This window comes from Onthophagus taurus, chromosome 2 (genome assembly GCF_036711975.1).
Source record: "Onthophagus taurus isolate NC chromosome 2, IU_Otau_3.0, whole genome shotgun sequence".
NCBI lineage: Eukaryota > Metazoa > Arthropoda > Insecta > Coleoptera > Scarabaeidae > Onthophagus > Onthophagus taurus.
In genome coordinates, this window is record NC_091967.1 from 6559524 (window position 1) to 6579327 (window position 19804).

At 29.9% G+C, this 19804-nt stretch overlaps 2 protein-coding genes and 2 long non-coding RNA genes across 4 annotated transcripts; 3 read left to right on the forward strand and 1 right to left on the reverse strand.

Moving 5' to 3' along the window:
- Positions 1 to 1553: 1553 nt before the first annotated feature.
- Positions 1554 to 2007, reverse strand: LOC139428937 (uncharacterized). Its single transcript, XR_011639617.1, has 2 exons — positions 1829 to 2007; positions 1554 to 1775 (listed from the first exon to the last, which is right to left on the reverse strand). It is a non-coding gene; the product is annotated as an uncharacterized lncRNA (long non-coding RNA).
- A 327-nt stretch (positions 2008 to 2334) lies between these two features.
- On the forward strand, positions 2335 to 3466 carry LOC111427594 (uncharacterized). Its single transcript, XR_011639616.1, has 3 exons — positions 2335 to 2449; positions 2498 to 3146; positions 3201 to 3466. It is a non-coding gene; the product is annotated as an uncharacterized lncRNA (long non-coding RNA).
- A 253-nt stretch (positions 3467 to 3719) lies between these two features.
- Positions 3720 to 7007, forward strand: LOC111427435 (uncharacterized). The gene is made up of 5 exons (XM_023062579.2): positions 3720 to 4749; positions 4806 to 5108; positions 5161 to 5184; positions 5237 to 5684; positions 5735 to 7007. The coding sequence occupies exons 1-5, from the start codon at positions 3987 to 3989 to the stop codon at positions 6222 to 6224; spliced, it is 2028 nt and encodes a 675-aa protein (XP_022918347.2). The 5' UTR covers positions 3720 to 3986; the 3' UTR covers positions 6225 to 7007.
- Positions 7008 to 14835: 7828 nt separating this feature from the next.
- LOC111427434 (uncharacterized) lies at positions 14836 to 17829 on the forward strand. The gene is made up of 3 exons (XM_023062577.2): positions 14836 to 16554; positions 16626 to 16828; positions 16888 to 17829. The coding sequence occupies exons 1-3, from the start codon at positions 15192 to 15194 to the stop codon at positions 17491 to 17493; spliced, it is 2172 nt and encodes a 723-aa protein (XP_022918345.2). The 5' UTR covers positions 14836 to 15191; the 3' UTR covers positions 17494 to 17829.
- The last annotated feature ends 1975 nt before the right edge of the window (positions 17830 to 19804 follow it).

A 19804-nucleotide genomic window follows, 5' to 3' on the forward strand; every position in this document is an offset into this window, starting at 1 on the left:
CAAAGTTTAAGCTTTAATTTAAGATACAAGTCGTTTCTTAATTCTTACAAATAAAGTGGATATGATTTTTTAAAGTTTACCAAATATTTGCGATTTTTGTTATCATTAAATATTGACAGTTTTCGATTTTGCAAACAAACTTTATCATCAAACGTATTACTTATTATATATAGAAATGAAGATCAAAGCCTAAGCTTTAATTTAAGATAAAAGTTCTTTCTTAGTTCCTGTAAATAAAGTCGGTATGATTTGTTAAAGTTTAACAAATATTTTCGATTTTTGTTATAATTAAACATTAACAGTTTTCGATTTTGCAAACAAACTTTATCATCAAACGTATTACTTATTATATATAGAAATGAAGATCAAAGTTTAAGCTTTAATTTAAGATACAAGTCGTTTCTTAATTCTTACAAATAAAGTGGATATGATTTTTTAAACTTTACCAAATATTTGCGATTTTTGTTATCATTAAATATTGACAGTTTTCGATTTTGCAAACAAACTTTATCATCAAACGTATTACTTATTATATATAGAAATGAAGATCAAAGCCTAAGCTTTAATTTAAGATAAAAGTTCTTTCTTAGTTCCTGTAAATAAAGTCGGTATGATTTTTTAAAGTTTAACAAATATTTTCGATTTTTGTTATAATTAAACATTAACAGTTTTCGATTTTGCAAACAAACTTTATCATCAAACGTATTACTTATTATATATAGAAATGAAGATCAAAGTTTAAGCTTTAATTTAAGATACAAGTCGGTTCTTAATTCTTACAAATAAAGTGGATATGATTTCTTAAAGTTTACCAAATATTTGCGTAAATATTGACAGTTTTCGATTTTGCAAACAAACTTTATCATCAAACGTGTTACTTACTATACATAGACATAAAAATCAAAGTTTAAACTTCAATTTAGTTAAATATAGGATTTTATTTGTCACATTTATTATTTTGATTTGTTATAAAAGTAAATTTAAATTGCTCCTACCGATAATGCTATCGCAAATATGAAACATTATCGCGGATTCAGCACGTCCAATTATTCTGGTGGAATTAAAATTAATTTATTATGGAAGTAAATTATTATTATAAAAATTGCAATGTTTAATATTCATGAAAATCGTGGGGAGAGACAATCATTATTCATAAATAAACCATTTTTGAGAACCCATTATTTTCATTTCGTGTATAATCGAACAGTTTTTGAAGGTTTGTGATTTTTTTGTGATTTGTAAATACTGAAATATGTAAATATTGATATAAATACTGTTTTAATTTATTTATGTATTTAATTTAATTTTAAAAAATAAATAAATCAGAATAAATTAAGTATGGTATTTCAAGTTATAATAAGTGTGCAAAAAAAATATGTGTAAGAGTACACTTAAATATGAATACTAAATAAATAATAATATGTAAAATCTTTTTGTATGTCGACTTGACTTTTCTATTTAGGTACTAAATCGTACACGTTGTATAAATGTTGGTGAAATATGTAGTGTTTCGCTATGATATATTGAAACTAACAAATAAATAAACGTATAAAAAGATTATAAAATAAAACCAATTGGGAATTAATTTATTTTCCAAATTCAGCTCCAAATCAAACACAAAGCGGTCCTAATAATAACATCAAAACAGGAAATATATTTTTATTCACCATCGGCGATTCATTCATATTTTTCGGGTCAAGTACTTTCAAAGCTTCGTAAACGTTATCTATTATTGTTTTATCGAAATATTCAAAAGTTTCAACGTGTTTAATTATCTGAAAATAAAAAAAGTATTAATTTTTAATTAATTTTTTTTTTATATACTTACAATATAAAATTCGTTTAAATAAGTCCCAAATAAAACAGGTAACGTACCGGATGCTAAACAAAGCACAAGAGCTCCATATAAAAAACACGTCTTCATTTTACTTTGCTTTAAAATGAACTAAATTGTAGACATTGATGAATAACAACATTAATGTCCTTTAATTTGCGCGAATCAAGTTCAAATAATAATTTATTCACTTTAATTAGATATCCAATTAATACTTGCGTAATAAATTACTTCTAACTAGGTAATTCTAGCATTCGAATCTGTTTTTTAATATAGATATATAAATAATGAAAACGAAATCTACACTTCGTTGAAAAACAAATAATACCTTTTAATTTATGAGATCCAAATTAATTGTTTTAATTAAATATCAATTAGTAAAGTAAAAATTACTCTTAACTACGTTTAATTGACTTGTAATAAAAATATATCGTTTATTCGAATATGTTAAGGTATATAAAAAAAATTTTTATACAAACATCCTATTAGTACACAACAACTTCATTTTTAGTGTAGTTAGTAAAGTTTGTTGAAAAAATGCGTCATTTGTACGCTTTTTCGTTTATTGCTTTAACAAATTTTGCATCTTTGTTGCCGATTTTATTATATCATAAGGTATTTTTATCAAATATTTTTATATTATTATATTATCTTTTATTTTAGGAGGGATCTCAAGATGTAATTCAACGAATTCATTTACAAGAATTACCGTCAATTAACAATAATTTAACTTCAACCGAAAATTTTAATTCTGCAAATTATGAAAACTCAAATATTTTCGCTGTAATTTTTCTGGCGTTAATACCGTTAATAATTAAATGGTCAGCGGATGTTTACGAACCTAGAGATTGATAAAATATAAAATTTAATTTAGTGATTTACTGTTAAAATTGATTTAACAATTAATTTAATCATTTTTACATTAATATCTAACCTTCAATCGTATTGAAACAATTTTTTTAAATGACTTGAAGTCATTAAATTGCGTGTGCGATTCTGGCCTTTGGAACTATTTTTTATAAATACTCTATTTCTTTAAAATTTCATTCAGTGCTATATCTACATAAGGTGTATTTAGAGTCATTAAATTGCGTGTGCGATTCTGGCCTTTGGAACTATTTTCTCAACTATTTTTTATAAATACTCTATTTCTTTAAAATTTCATTCAGTACTATATCTACACAAGGTGTATTTAGAGTTTAATTTTTATTGTAAACATTTTCAAAACATAATGCGTTATCAATACGCTTATTCTTTTATTGCTTTAACAAATTTCGCTTCTTTATTACCGATTTTATTGTATCAAAATCAGGTATGTTAAGGATAATTTTTTTAGTTTTTTTAATAAATTATTTTATTAAATTAGGAAGGATCTCAAGACGTCGCGAGAAAATTGCGTGAAGTACCTTCGTTTCAAGATAATTTAACAATGTCAACGGTAATAATTAATAATTTACCAAGTTTTGAAAATATTATAGAAGTTAATGAAGAAATCGGAAAAATTAAAGTGTCTTCAGTAAATTATCAAAATTCAAATATTTTCGCTGTGATTTTCTTGACATTAATACCATTAATAGTTAGATGGTCTGCAGATGTATACGAATTGAGAGAATAAAATTTTATTATAATGAGTATCAATAAATTTTTTTTAGCAAAATTTAATTTGGTATTTTTAACCTTTCTAGGTTTCGAATTTCTAAGATTCATTTTAAGAATCTTACATATATTCTTAGAAAGATCTTAGATTCAATTGAATCGGCACTAATTTCATACATCATCACAAAATTATCAGCTTTTGAGGATTATATTGCCTCGCGTGCAAGCAACCTCGACGATTTGAGGCGAAATCGTTTCTTATACACTTTGGTAAAGATACAAAATCTCTTATAACAAGACATTTACTCTCAAATCGCTGAGATCACTTGCAGGCGAGGCGCTAGTTTGGTATATCAATGCAAAATTGTCAGCGTTGGAGATGTAGCGCCTCGCCCGTCAGCGACCTCGACGATTTGAGGCGAAATCGTTTCTTATATACAACATCACCATTTTAATAAATTCCATATATTATTAAGTATGTATGTATACTCGAGAAAATAATCATTTGTCACAATGACACTTTTTAATTGATAACCTTTACCTTTTAATTTTAAAAATGCCAAAAAAAGTGAAAAAAGAAGTAATAATTGAACCGCCATTACCCGAAACTCCACCAGAACCAAAACCATTAACAGAAGATGCTTTATATTTTTGGACCGATATTCCAGAACGATTATCAACAACAGTACCACCCCCAACACCAACAGGAGTTGATAACGTACTTATCCTTCCATTTCCAATCCCAGAAACATTTCCAAGTTTAGATGGTTTGGACGTACCCTTTGTACGAGAAATTGGAATTAAAGCCTCAATTGATTTGTTAGGTCAACATTTAGGTTTAACAAATTACACTTTCGATTACATTCAATTTTGGTTGTTGGACGTTCTCGTTGATTGCTTATGGCGAACTCAAGACGAATACTTTTTCACGAAACCGGATCAAAAATTGGTTCTGGAATGGATGTTGTATATGTTTAGGGTAATGAGAGATCCAACGATATCGTTTTCGAGGAAGCAACTTTTAAAATTGTTTAAAGAAGCTATTTTAATGACGGGACAATTAATACAAGAGGGACACAAAGTTATACCAAAACCTGATGATTTATTCGAATTGGTTTTTCAAAATAATCCTCAGCGTGATGATGAAGATGAAATTCTCGACGATGAAACATCCAATTCAAGCGCTGAAGAGGAAAGCTCTGATTCTGAGTCAACGTTTACAATCAGCAAAACAAATTCTGAGCATGTAATTTTAATGGATATCGGTGGGCAACAAAGAAAATATATTTTAAAACGAAGAGTATGTTCGTGTGAACAAGGTATTTTAGAAATCTTTGGAGGTAATCAATTTTTTTATTTTTTAATTTTATTTAAGGATCAACTCCTACTTTTGGAACGACTCTTACAAAGGATATAACTAAGTCTACAGAAGTTAGTTTAGTATACGATTCTTATACAGACGAAGAAGAAGGGCTGGAAGGAGAATATATGTCTGAAGTGAAAGAAGAAACCATTGAAACCTTCAATGAACCATTTCAAAATAAAGATTATAAAATGTTTCACGTAGTAGACCAAAAGCTTCCTTCCAGATTCTTACCGCTACCTGATGATGATCAGACAGAGGAAACTTCACAGCAAAGTTATAGTAATCCACCGGATTACGAACCACCATGTCAAAGTATAATTTATTTTTATTATGTCTGATTTTGCTAAATCAAATTTTTTTTTAGTTGTTGGAGATGTGATTCTTTTAGGTTTGTATAACGAAGGTGTTTTAAAAAAATTTATTAGAAAATTATTACACAGATAGTAACACGGCAAGTTCATCTTCAACTCAAACCACATCGTCACAAGAAACCGTTAAAGTAGATTCACAAATCAATGATAAATCGCAGTCCACAACAGAGCAAAGTGTAATGCGTACTATGACATTTGACGAAAAAATGAAACTTTGGCGTCAATTTAAACAACGCGAACAAGAATTGAAAGATATGGAGGACTCTAATGTTGGTGTAGTTACTACTCATCATCATCATCATGCTCATTTAGAACCTTATGGTCACCCACACCGCGATAAACCAAAACCTTTGGGAAGCGCTCTTAAAGACCACACTCAAACTATGCTTCGACAAATGTTAGCCGATATGAAAAACGACGATGAAAAAGATGACCAAGAATCTTGCGGATTGGACTTTGAACATAAAACGAAAAATTTATCGATACTTTGTGCTATAATTGATTTTGTTTTTGATTAGTAAGTTTAATTTATATTACAACAACATTTAATAACGATCTTTCTTTTAGTTTTTATCAAAATTTTCATTTCATCCTTTTAAAGTTGGCCTTAAAAACGAATCCAAGTATAATAACTCAAAAAGTAAACCCAGAGTGGCTCGTTCCCAAATTTAATCTCGTTGAACTTGTTAAACCAAAACCAACCCCAGTGAAAAAAGAAAAAAAATCTAAAGAAAAGAAAAGTAAAAAGGATAAAAAGTCGAGCAAAAAGGGCAAAGATAAGAAGAAAGATAAAAAAAGCGATAAGAAAAAAGGCAAAGAGAAAAAAGAGAAACCAAAAAAACCCACGAAGGAAGAATTGAAAGCAATGAAAGCTGAACAACTACGACAACAATTATTACAAGAACAACTCGAAGAAGAAATGAGGAAAGCGGAGGAAAATAGAAGATGTATGTTTCCTCTTGCAGATGCTGCAACCGATGAACTCTATATGGGGTTATTTGAAAATTGGCAGAAACCTAAAGAGGGAAAACAAAAAAAAGATAAAAAGAAGAAATAAATACATATTACATTTTAGCCACATATTATAGAAAATCCCAATCATTACATTTTCTATTGCAGATATCTATTTTTAATGCTCTCTTTATTATTCAAAAATAATTCAGAAAATCTTTATTTTAGCTTTTAATAAATAGATGTCGCGATTTAAAAGCTCTAATTCAAATTGATTTGAAACAGATTTTTGGCTACATCGCAACTTCATACGCTATTTTTGAGTCGGTATTTTTGACTTTTGATAACTTTTGCTTACGAAAATAGCGCGTCTTTGACCGAATTAGAAGACGCCGACACGTCATCGTTGTAACATCATTTATAAAACCACGAAAACAAAATCAATAACATCCCATCTCATTCTTTTCTTTTCCTATAAATTTTTGGCTTTGTAGAAGGTCAAATAATAAATAGCAAAGTTTTTTCTTCATTTTCTACTTTTCGCTTCATAAATAAAGCCGCAATGCGCTTATTCGTGCCAAGAGGCGCTACGAGAAGTAAAAGAACAAAACCAGTAGCGCCTGATTGTCATCGGATAATGCGATAACGTGCGCACCGAAAATACGAGTGGATTCGGAAAACATCAGCTGGCCCAAGATTCAGTTCGGCAGAAGATGCGAAACGGTAAGGATAAAATTATCTTGTGACGATTGACCCCACGGAACGGGATGTGTTTGTTTCTGCTCGTTAAATAAAACGAAAATAAAAGTGAACTTTTTATAAAATAAAAAGACAATGGATTCGAAAAGTTCAACTCCGATTACACCACCAACACCACCAAGAAGCGAACCGGGAACACCATCAATATTATCACGAAGTAGTAGTAGAAAAAATAAGAGACAAATTGGATGGGCACCTCCTCCCTTAAAAATACCATCTCCACAAGGATTTCTACCACCTACACCTATACCAACTTCTTCGAGGATCCCTGGAAGTTTTACAGCTTATAGTACTCAGGGATTATCGCCCAATGTTGCACAAAATCCTTATGTTTATCCTAGAAAATATTCTGAGTATATGTTTAACCAGTTTAATGGAATAAAGGATTTTACAATAGGAACCGCCAAGTCTGGACTTGGTATTGGGGAAAAATGTTCGTTTTGGATGTATAATAAACTTAGTAAACTCAGCAGAAGTTGGTTTACCCATATTTTTCTTTCTATAGTTATTGTGTTGTATACTGTTGGTGGTGCTTTTATGTTTCTTACAGTTGAAGGTTTGTATTTTTTTATTTGAATAAAAGCTTTTTGATGCAAAACGTATGGAAAATTTTTAAGTTATTTAATTACTTTTTGCTAAATTCTTGTTTTGATTAATTTTTGCTAAATTTTATTACATTTTTATTGATTTGTGCCAAACTGTTTACCTACATTTAAAAAATGGAAAATTTATGTTTATATTCAACGGAAATAGCTTTGGAAAATAGTTGCTAGTATAAGGACGTCAAGTTATTTATATATTTTAGCCTAAATTTAAAAATGAAAAATAAGAGGTTGAGATATGCCTCGTTGTTGCTTTTTGATTTTTTCTATCTATCTTTTTCTATATTTTAATTTCTCCTATGCAAATACGTTCTAACTAGAGCATAGATGTAATTAAGCTACATCTATTTATAAATGACGTCTTTTTGGTTCATTATAAACAATTTATTTCCAAAATAGATTTCTTCATTGCCCTTAGTTATTTTTAATGTTTTAAGATTAACATTTTCTAACGACATTCACTCCTATTTACAAATTGCTAGGATATTAAACACTGTAAACAGAGCCGCAGATCTCACAAGACGGCTAAGCCCGAATGATTCTAGCTCTAGGTCTTGTGTTAGTTCGAGTTTTAATTCAATACAAATATGCAACATAGTGATATCTTATGTTAGTTAAGTTATGTTAACTAGCGTTACCTACCACTATCACTAGAACTAACATTAGACCTAGAACTAGAAACACTCACACATGTTACATTTTATGTGGGACAAAGTACTACCTTGTTGCCCTGGTTTCTATGAAAATATATTATTGTATATTGCATTTTAACTGAAATTCACTGTATACGGTTAATAGGGGACTACAGATGTTGTTTGCAAAAGTTTTTTTCTTTTCTTTACTGACTGAAAGTTTGTTATGTGTTTCCTATACACAATTTATATCATTTTATAACACTTTGACGATTTTTTGTTATTAACATTAACTCGCAATATGGAAACTGTTTGTGGAAGATTGAACAAATGGGCTAAATATTGTTTGCAAAAGTCCAGATATAGCTGGCAAAAGCCTAGATACCGATTGCAGAAGAGTAACTACTGTTTGCAAAATCCTAGATACTGCTTGAAAAGGACTAGATATTCCATGCAGAAGACTGTTTGGCGTTGTCAAAAACATTTCTAAAAAGAAGCAGTATTATACCACCATCTTCATCCTTGTAGTGCTATTCGGATGCGAAACCAATTAGATGAGTGTTTATAGGCATTGGAAGTGGACTTCCAGGGGCATAGAAAACAATGGTGCAAACACAAAGAAGGCAATTACAGCGGATTGGCCGGTTCAACAAATGCATAATGAAAGAATATTTAAAAAAAGCGATGCAATTGACTCCAAGCGGATAGGGGAACGTCCTAAAACTATTTGGGTATCGAGGATTCGAAAAGTAATGTCCGAATGGAACTTTTCACCAAGGAATTGGGAAGATCACAAGGGCTTGCGGAATACTAGATACTGCCAATGGAACACTAGATACTACTAATAAAATACTAGATATTACATACAAGGTGATAATTATATACAGGGTGCCCATTATGTATGGAATATAGTATATGTATATCTTGATAGGTATCAACTTTATAAAAAAACATTTTATACAAAAGTTGTTTAATATTTTATTTGTCATAATAAGACAACATTCAATTGTTTTTATTTCAGAAAACAAATGAGCAACGAATAACACTTGAAGTTTTTTAAATGGCAATGTACCCTTTTGTTAGGCTCATTTGATAGAGATTTCTTTTCTTTTTACGATGACGTAAAATTTTAGTACCCTTATATCAGAAAATGTTTGAAAAAATGTAAAAATTGCTTATTAAGAAAATGTAACTAATAACAGTAATCTAGATATCCGAGGTCGTCAAATACCTCGAAGTACCTCGAATTATAGGAGATGTACACTAATTTTTCGTTTATTTGTTTTATTTTGCACGTAAATTTAATTTACGGTAATAATTTGAGATCTCGGGTATCTAGATTAATGTTATTGATTTATTTTTATTAATAAACAATTTTAACAATTTTTTCTAAAATTTTCTAACGTAAGGGTACAAAAATTTTACGCCATCGTAAAGAGAAAAGTAATCTCTATCAAATGAGCCTAATGAAAGAATACATTGCCATTTAAAAAAATTTAAGTATTATTCGTTACTCATTTGTTTTCTGAATTAAAAACAATTGAATGCAGTCTTATTATGTCAAATAAAATATTAAACAACTTTTGTATAAAATGTTTTTTTATAAAGTTGATACTTACCAAGATATATGCTATATTCCATACATAATGGGCACCCTGTATAGAAGAAATATTGAAATAAGTACTTGTCTAAAGTACACATATTTCAGATCATGTGATGATGTCATCTGAACCACTTTGACTAAAACAAAACTAGAACTATCCAAGATAACAAACACGACGATTTTATATTAAGTTGTGAAAAATCAACATCTTACACTACTCTAATGAACTTTTCAATATAAATTTGTTGTTTGTATTGTTCACATTTTATTTAAACAGAGACATTTTATCTCTAAACATTGTGTTACGCAATTTAGTTTCAAATTTAGAGCGACCTTTTGTGTACAGTTTAGTTCCAAAGGATCGATGTAAATGCCTAATTTACATTTATCGATTTTCCTAGTGCCCCAGCTTAGCAAATTTTATGATAATCGTCGAGAAATATTGATCCTCAAAAACCATTTTAAAATTAAATTTAATTAAATTTATCATAAACATACTTTATTTTCTAATAAAATCCTATTCCAAGTAATGAATTTCTCGAAATTTCAACTTCACCTTTATAAATAAGTCTGGCTAATAAGAATTTTAGCTTGGATATTCAACCCTTACTTCTATAAATATTTTCTGATTTAATAAATTAGTAAGGATATCTACATTTCAAAATCTATCTTTGTCCACGTAAACATCTAGATTTATACGTTAGCCATTTCCATAAGTTTGTATTCAAAAAGTTTCTCGCATCGTCAATCATCTCGATCTCATCATCTAAATCACAGTGATATATATTTTTAGTTCAGTAAAGATCGTAAATTAATCAAATTCGCATTGCATAGATCATCCTTGAAAAGTGTTGAATATTTTTCAAATCGAAATATCTTTTTATAGCTTTTATAAATCCATAAACGTCACGAGAAATTTTCTGTTGGGTGTGCTTTGTAGCACATGGCCCGAAAGCATAAATTTTTCAACATTTTTGTGGCTTGTAAAGTTAGTAACGGCTTGCCATAAAGACGAGCTTTACGACTTAGATGCACTTATTAAACTAATAGTTGATCTTCAAAGCAAAACGCCTCATGTTTGAAAATAACACGTATAAAAACATTTTGTGCGTGGAATAACACGTTTTACCTTTAAAAAATAATTTTCAAATATTTACTAATGTAACGTAATATCTTCAAGGTACGAATAGAAAATTACAAGATGGTGATTTGAGAAAGGAAAGATACACAGCTATTGATGAAATAATTAAAATGGTGGAAACGATACCTCATAATACATCTCCCGATGAACTTGTTGGTGCGTTATCAAGAAGATTAGATGACTATGAAGTTGTTATTATTGATATGTATAAGCAGAATACGTTGTTAAAGGATCGAACGTGGACGTTTTGGAACGCAGTGTTTTTTTGCAGCACGATTTATACAACTATAGGTAAGATGTTTGTTTAAGAATTCTTTTTCTGAATTGCGCAGTTTTTGTAACGCTTCAGTAATCATGTTTGTAGTTTTGGAAGTGCATAGATATAGGTGCTTTACTGCATTGAAAATACTGTGCCAAGGTTCGGTGGACTAAATTTACTTAAATACATCAACACTTCACAACAAAAATTCGGTGGAATTCTTTACTTTGTTAAGAAAATTATATTTTGAGTAAAATAATCTCGTATAAATTGTTAGACAATTGTAATTTAAAGTGATGGGAAATATTCAGACGATTAGTCATAAACACAAACGTAATATTTTTAGACAACAAAAACGTACGGTTCAGAGACACACACTATTAATACAAATGTTAAAGTTCTTTCATTCTTTTTTATATCAATTTTTAATGAAGCAGTAATTTTTTAAATAAATCTTGCACGTGGCTTTCATTACTATTATGACTTTCGTGGAAAATTTAAAAATAGTAATACGTAAAAAAGTGACCAGTAGTAATCATAAAGAGGAAAAATAAACATCGAGCCAGAAATTGTGATTTACGAACTGACACGGTGTTGATATAACCGTCAAAAGTTATCTTTGAAAAGTTAAAAATAAATTAATCTGGGACATTGCTGATATGATGATGTAGCTTACAATTAGTTAATTATAAAAACAACATGTTCCCTAAAATAAAGGAATTCAGTGAACTGTATATTTACTCGTTACAATAACCGTTAGAGATCTCATTCAAGACAACATTAGCGCGAAGTATACGTTTTCGACAACACGTTTAAGAGTTTCCTCTTAACGAACATCCGCCATTACACATTACACTGATGCGACCTCGTTGAAATTTTAAAAGTTTTAAAATTAACTTTGAAGAATTATAAACTGAGAAATAATATTTTGCACGCGACCAAATTTATCCCATATTCAACATTCAACTCATAAATCAATCAATTTTCTTTTTATAAATTTACTTCAAAAAATATAAATATTTTTTAACAAAAAACTTATTACACCTATATACCATTCATAAACTAAAACGTGATGTGTGGGTTTTAAATAAATTTCGTATCTAATTTTAATGTTGAATAACTTAATAAAAACGACTAGGTTCATAAACCTCTTCAAATTTCTTATTTTATAGAGGCATAATTTATTTTATGAAATTTTAGATTATCAAAGATTTAAAATTAGCTCAAATTTTCTCTTTCCATCTCACTCATTACTGCAACTTAATTTTTTTTATCTTTTTTCAATTCTTTTAGAGTTGTAAAAAATTTCATTTAGAAAAAAATGCATTACTTTGTTTACTTAATAAAAATAACATGAGTGAACTCGAAAAAGCTTGCTAAAAAATGTAATACTTAAATTGGAATCCATAAAGGATTTTATGTTTTGATATATAAACACGAAATCATCAACTTTGGAGGATTCTACCGCCTCGCCTGCAAGCGATCTCGGTTGTTTAAGACTAATGTCTTCTTATCCGAGACTTTGTATATCTATGAAGAAATAAAGAACGATTTCGCCTCAAATCGCCGAGGTCGCTTGTGGGCGAGGTGTTGGATTTAATGATTTGATATATGTACCCGAAATCTACAACTACGGGGAATTCTAGCGGATCTAGAGGATTCTAGAATTCTGTGAACCTTCATCCAGAAGCGCTAAAGTGACTTAAGACCACCAGATATCTCCCACATATACGATTTTACAATTGTATCTTTTGCAACAACTTTTACCCACAAAGTAGACGATCGGATAGCTTTGATCCAGTTTTATGTGTTAGTAGCAAATGGTCTGCTACAGGATGTATCTTGGATTTGTAAACAGCAACACAGTTCTATAACTACGACAGTTTAATTTGTACAGGGTGTCCAAATTTCGATGGGTTTGCAGGGTATCTCAGTTATTATGAAAGATAGAAAGTTGCGGCTTTCGCGAACCTGAGCTACTTTTTTGTGAAACTTACAATGGTGCAAACCAAATTTTCGTAGCCCTCTTCGTTTTTGATATACAGGGAGTGTTTCAAAATTTACGATTTTCAGACACCTCCTGTATCTCGGCTATCAGTAAACGTAAAAACGGGTTCTACTAGATTTTTTCACGTAGAATCCAATGGTGCATGTAGAATTTTTCTAGTCATCACGGTTTTTGAGTTATAAAGAGCTGAGTATTTGAGAAATTGAGTATTCAGTATTTGAGTTGTGTTTATAACTCAAAAACCGTGATGACTAGAAAAATTCTACACGCACCATTGGATTCCACGTGAAAAAATCTATTAGAACCCATTTTTACTTTCTTACTAAGTTTCCGGATAGCCGAGATACAGGGGTATCTGAAAATCGTAAATTTTAAACACTCCCTGTATATCAAAAACGAAGAGGGTTATGAAAATTTGGTTTGTGCCATTATAAGTTTCACAAAAAGGTAGCTCAGGTTCGCGAAAGCCGCAGCTTTCTATCTTTCATAATAACTGAGATACCCTGCAAACCCATCGAAATTTGGACACCTGTACTTGGGCAAATCTTAAACGCTGCTATAATACTACATAAAACGGTCACTTGGATTATCGTATGGAATCGAGCATGATACTTCTTCACGATTATAGAAATACCATAATTGCTGAATGCGTTATAAATAAATTTGTAGTGTTTATATCGAATAAGTAAATGAAAACGACTAGGTTCATAAACCTTGTTAAATTTCAAATTTTATGTAGACGTAATTTTCTCTGTTTCCAATTTAAATCTAACAAAAATCGTAAAATTACCAAATAAAACAGTTAGCAGACAATAAATGGTTACGTCTACGTCAATATTACGACTGTTGTAAAATCAAACAGTTCGGGTAATAAGGAAGACCGTAAAGTTTGCGTACAAACGACTCTCGGGACGACCACAGAACGGTTTGTTATGTATATAAAAGTAAACGGTTCCAAACGACAATCTCGTTTGATAAAAAAAATAAAACAAATTTTTTTTCGAACCACCCACTCGTCCAAAATTAAAAGTAAAAAGATGTTACTCACCAGACACTTTGAAAGATAGGTCGTGAGTAAGAGAAATATATAGGAGACAAAATTTCAATGTGGGATATTTTAACAGTTATGACTATTTAGAGTTTCTGTGTAAATACATTCGTGATGAATAGATTTCCATTTGGTGGAGTTCAATCCGCTCTGGATGCGTAATACCCTATTTGGATTCGAGCCAAATTTGGATCGAATTGTCGATTTTGTTTTCTTAACTTTAGTGTTCTAGAAATCGAGCAAAAACCATGTGTAATATAAAAGTATTATCTTACTTGTTTTGGTGACCTACATCGAAACTATTACCTTTTTATGTTGGATTATAATGGCCATAAAATTTTATAGACCTTAAATTTCTACTAAAGGAAGTAATTTGATCATTTTATTGTTGATTTTTTTTTAAATTAAAAGTTAGAAGTGAATTAGAATAGTTTTGAGTAAATAAGAAATTCCAAGAACGTTTAAAACATGTAGATTCTAAAAATTTAGGGTAATAAAAGTAGCATAAAATCACTAAGAAAACATTTCAATTTTTTTCAAAACTGCTGAAAGAATGTGTATTTGTATTAATGAATCTTTAAAGTTTAAGAATGTTTTGTGGTTAAGAACACTTCAAAAATTATTTACATAATATAATTTAATATTTTTAAAAGTTTAACTTCGACGTCCTTAATTTTAAATGCATTATCTTTTTAAGTTCTGAAAATTTCTTGGATGACCTTCTAAAAATATTGGTAAGAATCCAACAAGTATTACGAATCCAATGACGTTTTATCTAGTCAAACACAAAAAATCAAAAAATTCAACGACCTCCACCCATTACAAAAATATTCAACAAAACCTTCACTAAATATTTCATTCCATGGAAAACAATCCAATCAACTATTATTATTAAAATTAGAATTCAAACTCCATCTAGAATCTTGTCGCAGAACTGAATCTATTTTGGTTTTTCCAACACAAATCCTCTCTTTCTAACCGAAATTTTCTAATAATAACTTCCCGGTTCAGTTCTCGAACGATGGACGTGGCAGAAAGCGCAGACGTTCAAACGAATAACGAAAAATCTAATGAAAATGAACACAAATTAACCGATCTTGAAGCTTTGGTGACACCCGAACAAGTTCTTAGTGCTTCGGTTGCTAGACGACGCAGAAATCTTACTAGAAGGAGATCGAGTAGCACCAGAAGAGATCAAACGCCGGTGCGACATGAGGAAGAAGAAGAACAACAAAAAAAAGAAAAAGCTTTGGAGAGGCCGAAAACTCCAGAAAGGCGGAGGAAAAAAGTCGTGAGTAAAAATGGAGACGCTGAAGAAAAAAATTCTAGTTCTGATAACAAAGAGGATTTTAAAGAAGCTTTAGATGACGTTACAATCAATGAAAACGATGAAAACAAAGAAGTTAAAATTAATGAAGAAACTCCAGAAAATATTAATAAAAATTCTAATCGACAAATAAAAACGAAAGATAAAAAAGAAAAAATTGAATCAATAATAAGCGTGAGTCAAACCGAATTGGTAGCAATGTTTGACAAAGCAAAGCAAAAAATTAAATCTGGTAGAGATAAATACCGCAAAAAAGAAGTTTTAAAACGGAGTCAATCAGCGCCGAGAAACTTTTCTAACGAAGAATTAATGGAAAGCTTCCGAAGAGCACAAATGGCTTCCGCTGAACGAGAAATAGAAAGAAAACGATCATCCTCTGTAAGAAAATATTCCACCGACAGTTCGTCGTCTGAAATGATTCCAAAATCAACGCCAAAACCGATACCAAGAATTCCCAAATCAATGAAACCCCAAAAAGTTCCCAAACAACAACCCCCACAGATGCATCTCACCAACAGAAAATTCGAACAAAGACCCGTTTGTAACAAAATCGTCGAAATTCTCGACCCAAAAACTTCTAGGGTTATTAAAACCAAACAAATCATGTACGTTAAATTTAATTTCATACAATTTTTAAAAATGCTTAAAATCTTTACGATTAAAGATATTATTTTTGAATATAAACGATTTAAAAATGATATGAAACACGAACACGAGAAAATTTTAAATTTAAGGAGAAAATGCATAAACGAATTAATTCTTATGGGAGTTTTATGTGGTTTGGGTGGTGTGCTTTTTAAATTTATAGAGGGAGCGTTTGAAAACTTTTATAAATGCGGCGTTAAAAGGATTAAAAGGGATTTTATCGACCAGCTTTGGATGAAAAGTCATAATTTACGGGAAGAGGATTGGAAATCTTTAGCTAGGAATAAATTAAAACACTTTGAAGAGGAGTTACACGTCGCTCACGAAGCCGGAATTCGATCTTACACGGGAAAAACTTCTTGGAGTTTTTTAAATGGAATTATTTATAGCTTAACTTTAGTTACAACTATTGGTATTATTACTTTTTTTAACTTAATTAATTAAAAATTTTTTTTTCATGATTTTAATTTAATATCTTTTTAGGATATGGTCATATGTTTCCTACAACAATAACAGGGAAAGGACTCACGATTCTTTACGCTTTAATTGGAATACCTTTGTTTCTTATAATATTAACGGATTTTGGTAAATTATTCACGAGATGTATCAAATATGTTTGGGCTTTTGTTAGACGGCTTTATTATACTGGGAGATGTCGAAAAGTTAGAAAAACAGCTCATGTTGAGGTAAAATTATTTCATTAAAATGAATGTAAAACATAAATAATCAACAATATTATTTATAGGATATCTTTAAAGGAGCTCAAATGGTTTATGAAGCAGCAACATTAAGAAGACCATCAAAAACTCCCGATCCCAATATTCAAATGGAAGAAGGAACCGATGATGGTGGAACATCCCCAGCAACTCCAGCACCATCAAATTACGAAATAGACGACGAATTTAATCTTCCAATAACCTTAGCTCTCTCAATTTTAGTCTTATATATATTTTTGGGTGCAGTTGGTTTTCAAGTTTTAGAAAATTGGGATTTCTTTTCCTCGTTTTATTTCGTTTTTATCTCTTTGTCAACTATAGGATTAGGAGATTTCGTTCCCAGCAATAATTTGTTTATGATTTTTTCGATAGTTTATTTGGTTTTTGGTCTTGCTTTAATGTCGATGTGTATTAACGTTGTACAGGATAAAATCAGTGATACGTTTAAAAGGGCCTCGGCGAAAATCGGTGCTACCATTGGGTTAACTGTGAACGAAGAAGATGGAAGTATCATTACGGTTCCTCCGGATCAAGTTGAAATGCCCGAAGTGCATAATGCGGAAAATATACAAAAAGATATTAATAAGAATAATGAAAGCAAAGATGATGAGATTATAATGACCAAAATAAAATAGGGTTTTAAAATTATAGTGTCTTGACAGCTATAAGAAGAAGCCTTTAAAATTTCAATAAATCATGTCTTACATAGATGTCAAGATACTATCTGCTTTAAATTTAAATCTACATAAAACGAAAACTATGGCTGTCAAAAGATAATGTAATATATTTAAGAAATATTCTTACACCTTTTTATTTTGCTGTTGTTTTTGAACTCCTGAACATTTGAGTTGGGGATAGTTTTTTGCACCTAACTTTTTTTTTAATACTTAATGCAATTTAGGACAGTGCGGGAAATGCTGATGTATATTTCTTATTTTATTCCAATAAAACTTAATTATTTAAAAATCGAATTTGTTAAAAAATCTTTGTCTTGGAAATTTAAAATTTGGTGTAACATAACCTTCAACGTCCCCTAATAACCTTAATAAATTTCATTTTATAAATCCTAACCGTTTTGAAAAAAACAAGCTTTTCATTAAACTCAATTTTAGCACTTCATTTTCAAATCGACAATTTTTAAAAACTGTTATATTAAAAACTATACATTCTGGAAACTCAAAATTTGGTATAACCTAACCTCAAACGTTCCATAATAACCTCAAAAAAATTCGTTGTCTAAATCCCAACCGTTTTGAAGAAAACAATTTTTTTTATTAAGCCCAATACTGGCACGTCAATTCCAAATCGACAATTTTTAAAAACTTTTATATTAAAAACTATACATCCTGGAAAGTTAAAATTTGGTGTAACCTAACCTCAAACGTTCCATAATAATCTCAAAAAAAATCGTTGTCTAAATCCCAACCGTTTTGAAGAAAACAATTTTTTTTATTAATCTCAATTCTAGCACGTCATTTTCAAATCGACAATTTTTAAAAACTTTTATATAAAAACTATTCATCCTGGGAACTTAAAATTTGGTATAACCTAACCTCAAACTGTCCTTAATAACCTCAACAAAATTCGTTGTCTAAATCCCAACCGTTTTGAAGAAAACAAGTTTTTCATTAAGCTCAATTTCTAGCATGTCAATTTCAAATCGACAATTTTTAAAAACTTTTATATTAAAAACTATACATCCTGGAAACTTAAAATTTGGTATAACCTAACCTCAAACGTTCCATAATAACCTCAAAAAAATTCGTTGTCTAAATCCCAACCGTTTTGAAGAAAACAAGTTTTTCATTAAGCTCAATTTGTAGCACGTCAATTTCAAATCGACAATTTTTAAAAACTTTTACATTAAAAACTATACATCCTGGAAACTTAAAATTTGGTATAACCTAACCTCAAACGTTCCATAATAACCTCAAAAAAATTCGTTGTCTAAATCCCAACCGTTTTGAAGAAAACAATTTTTTTTATTAAGCCCAATACTGGCACGTCAATTCCAAATCGACAATTTTTAAAAACTTTTATATTAAAAACTATACATCCTGGAAACTTAAAATTTGGTGTAACCTAACCTCAAACGTTCCTTAATAACCTCAAAAAAATTCGTTGTCTAAATCCCAACCGTTTTGAAGAAAACAAGTTTTTCATTAAGCTGAATTTCTAGCACGTCAATTTCAAATCGACAATTTTTAAAACCTTTTATATTAAAAACTATACATCCTGGAAACTTAAAATTTGGTATAACCTAACCTCAAACGTTCCTTAATAACCTCAAAAAAATTCGTTGTCTAAATCCCAACCGTTTTGAAGAAAACAATTTTTTTTATTAAGCTCAATTCTGGCACGTCAATTTCAAATCGACAATTTTTAAAAATTTTTATTTTAAAAACTGTACATCCTGGAAACTTAAAATTTGCTATAACCTAACCTCAAACGTTCCTTAATAACCTCAAAAAAATTCGTTGTTTAAATCCCAACCGTTTTGAAGGAAACAATTTTTTTTATTAAGCCCAATACTGGCACGTCAATTTCAAATCGACAATTTTGAAAAACTTTTATATTAAAAACTATACATCCTGGAAACTTAAAATTTGGTATAAAATAATCTCAAACGTTCCTTAATAACCTCAAAAAAATTCGTTGTCTAAATCCCAACCGTTTTGAAGAAAACAATTTTTTTTATTAAGCTCAATTCTAGCACGTCATTTTCAAATCGACAATTTTTAAAAACTATACATCCTGGGAACTGAAAATTTGGTATAACCTAACCTCAAACGTTCCTTAATAACCTCAAAAAATTTCGCCTTCTTAAACCCAACCGTTTTGAAGAAAACAATTTTTTTCTATCACCTTGCTTCCATAGACGTCAATTTCAAGTCGCCAATTTTTAAAAATTGTTGTATTACATACAATTTAACAGGGTTGTTTAAA

Excerpts from the sequence above, each read along its gene's own strand:
- LOC111427435 (XM_023062579.2), top strand. The coding sequence starts at position 3,987 with ATGCCAAAAAAAGTGAAAAAAGAAGTAATAATTGAACCGCCATTACCC. Across the intron at positions 5,109-5,160 it reads TTACGAACCACCATGTCAAA|TTGTTGGAGATGTGATTCTT; the intron begins GTATAATTTATT and ends ATTTTTTTTTAG. Across the intron at positions 5,185-5,236 it reads TGGAGATGTGATTCTTTTAG|ATAGTAACACGGCAAGTTCA; the intron begins GTTTGTATAACG and ends ATTATTACACAG.
- LOC111427434 (XM_023062577.2), top strand. The coding sequence starts at position 15,192 with ATGGACGTGGCAGAAAGCGCAGACGTTCAAACGAATAACGAAAAATCT. Across the intron at positions 16,555-16,625 it reads AACTTTAGTTACAACTATTG|GATATGGTCATATGTTTCCT; the intron begins GTATTATTACTT and ends ATATCTTTTTAG. Across the intron at positions 16,829-16,887 it reads GAAAAACAGCTCATGTTGAG|GATATCTTTAAAGGAGCTCA; the intron begins GTAAAATTATTT and ends TATTATTTATAG.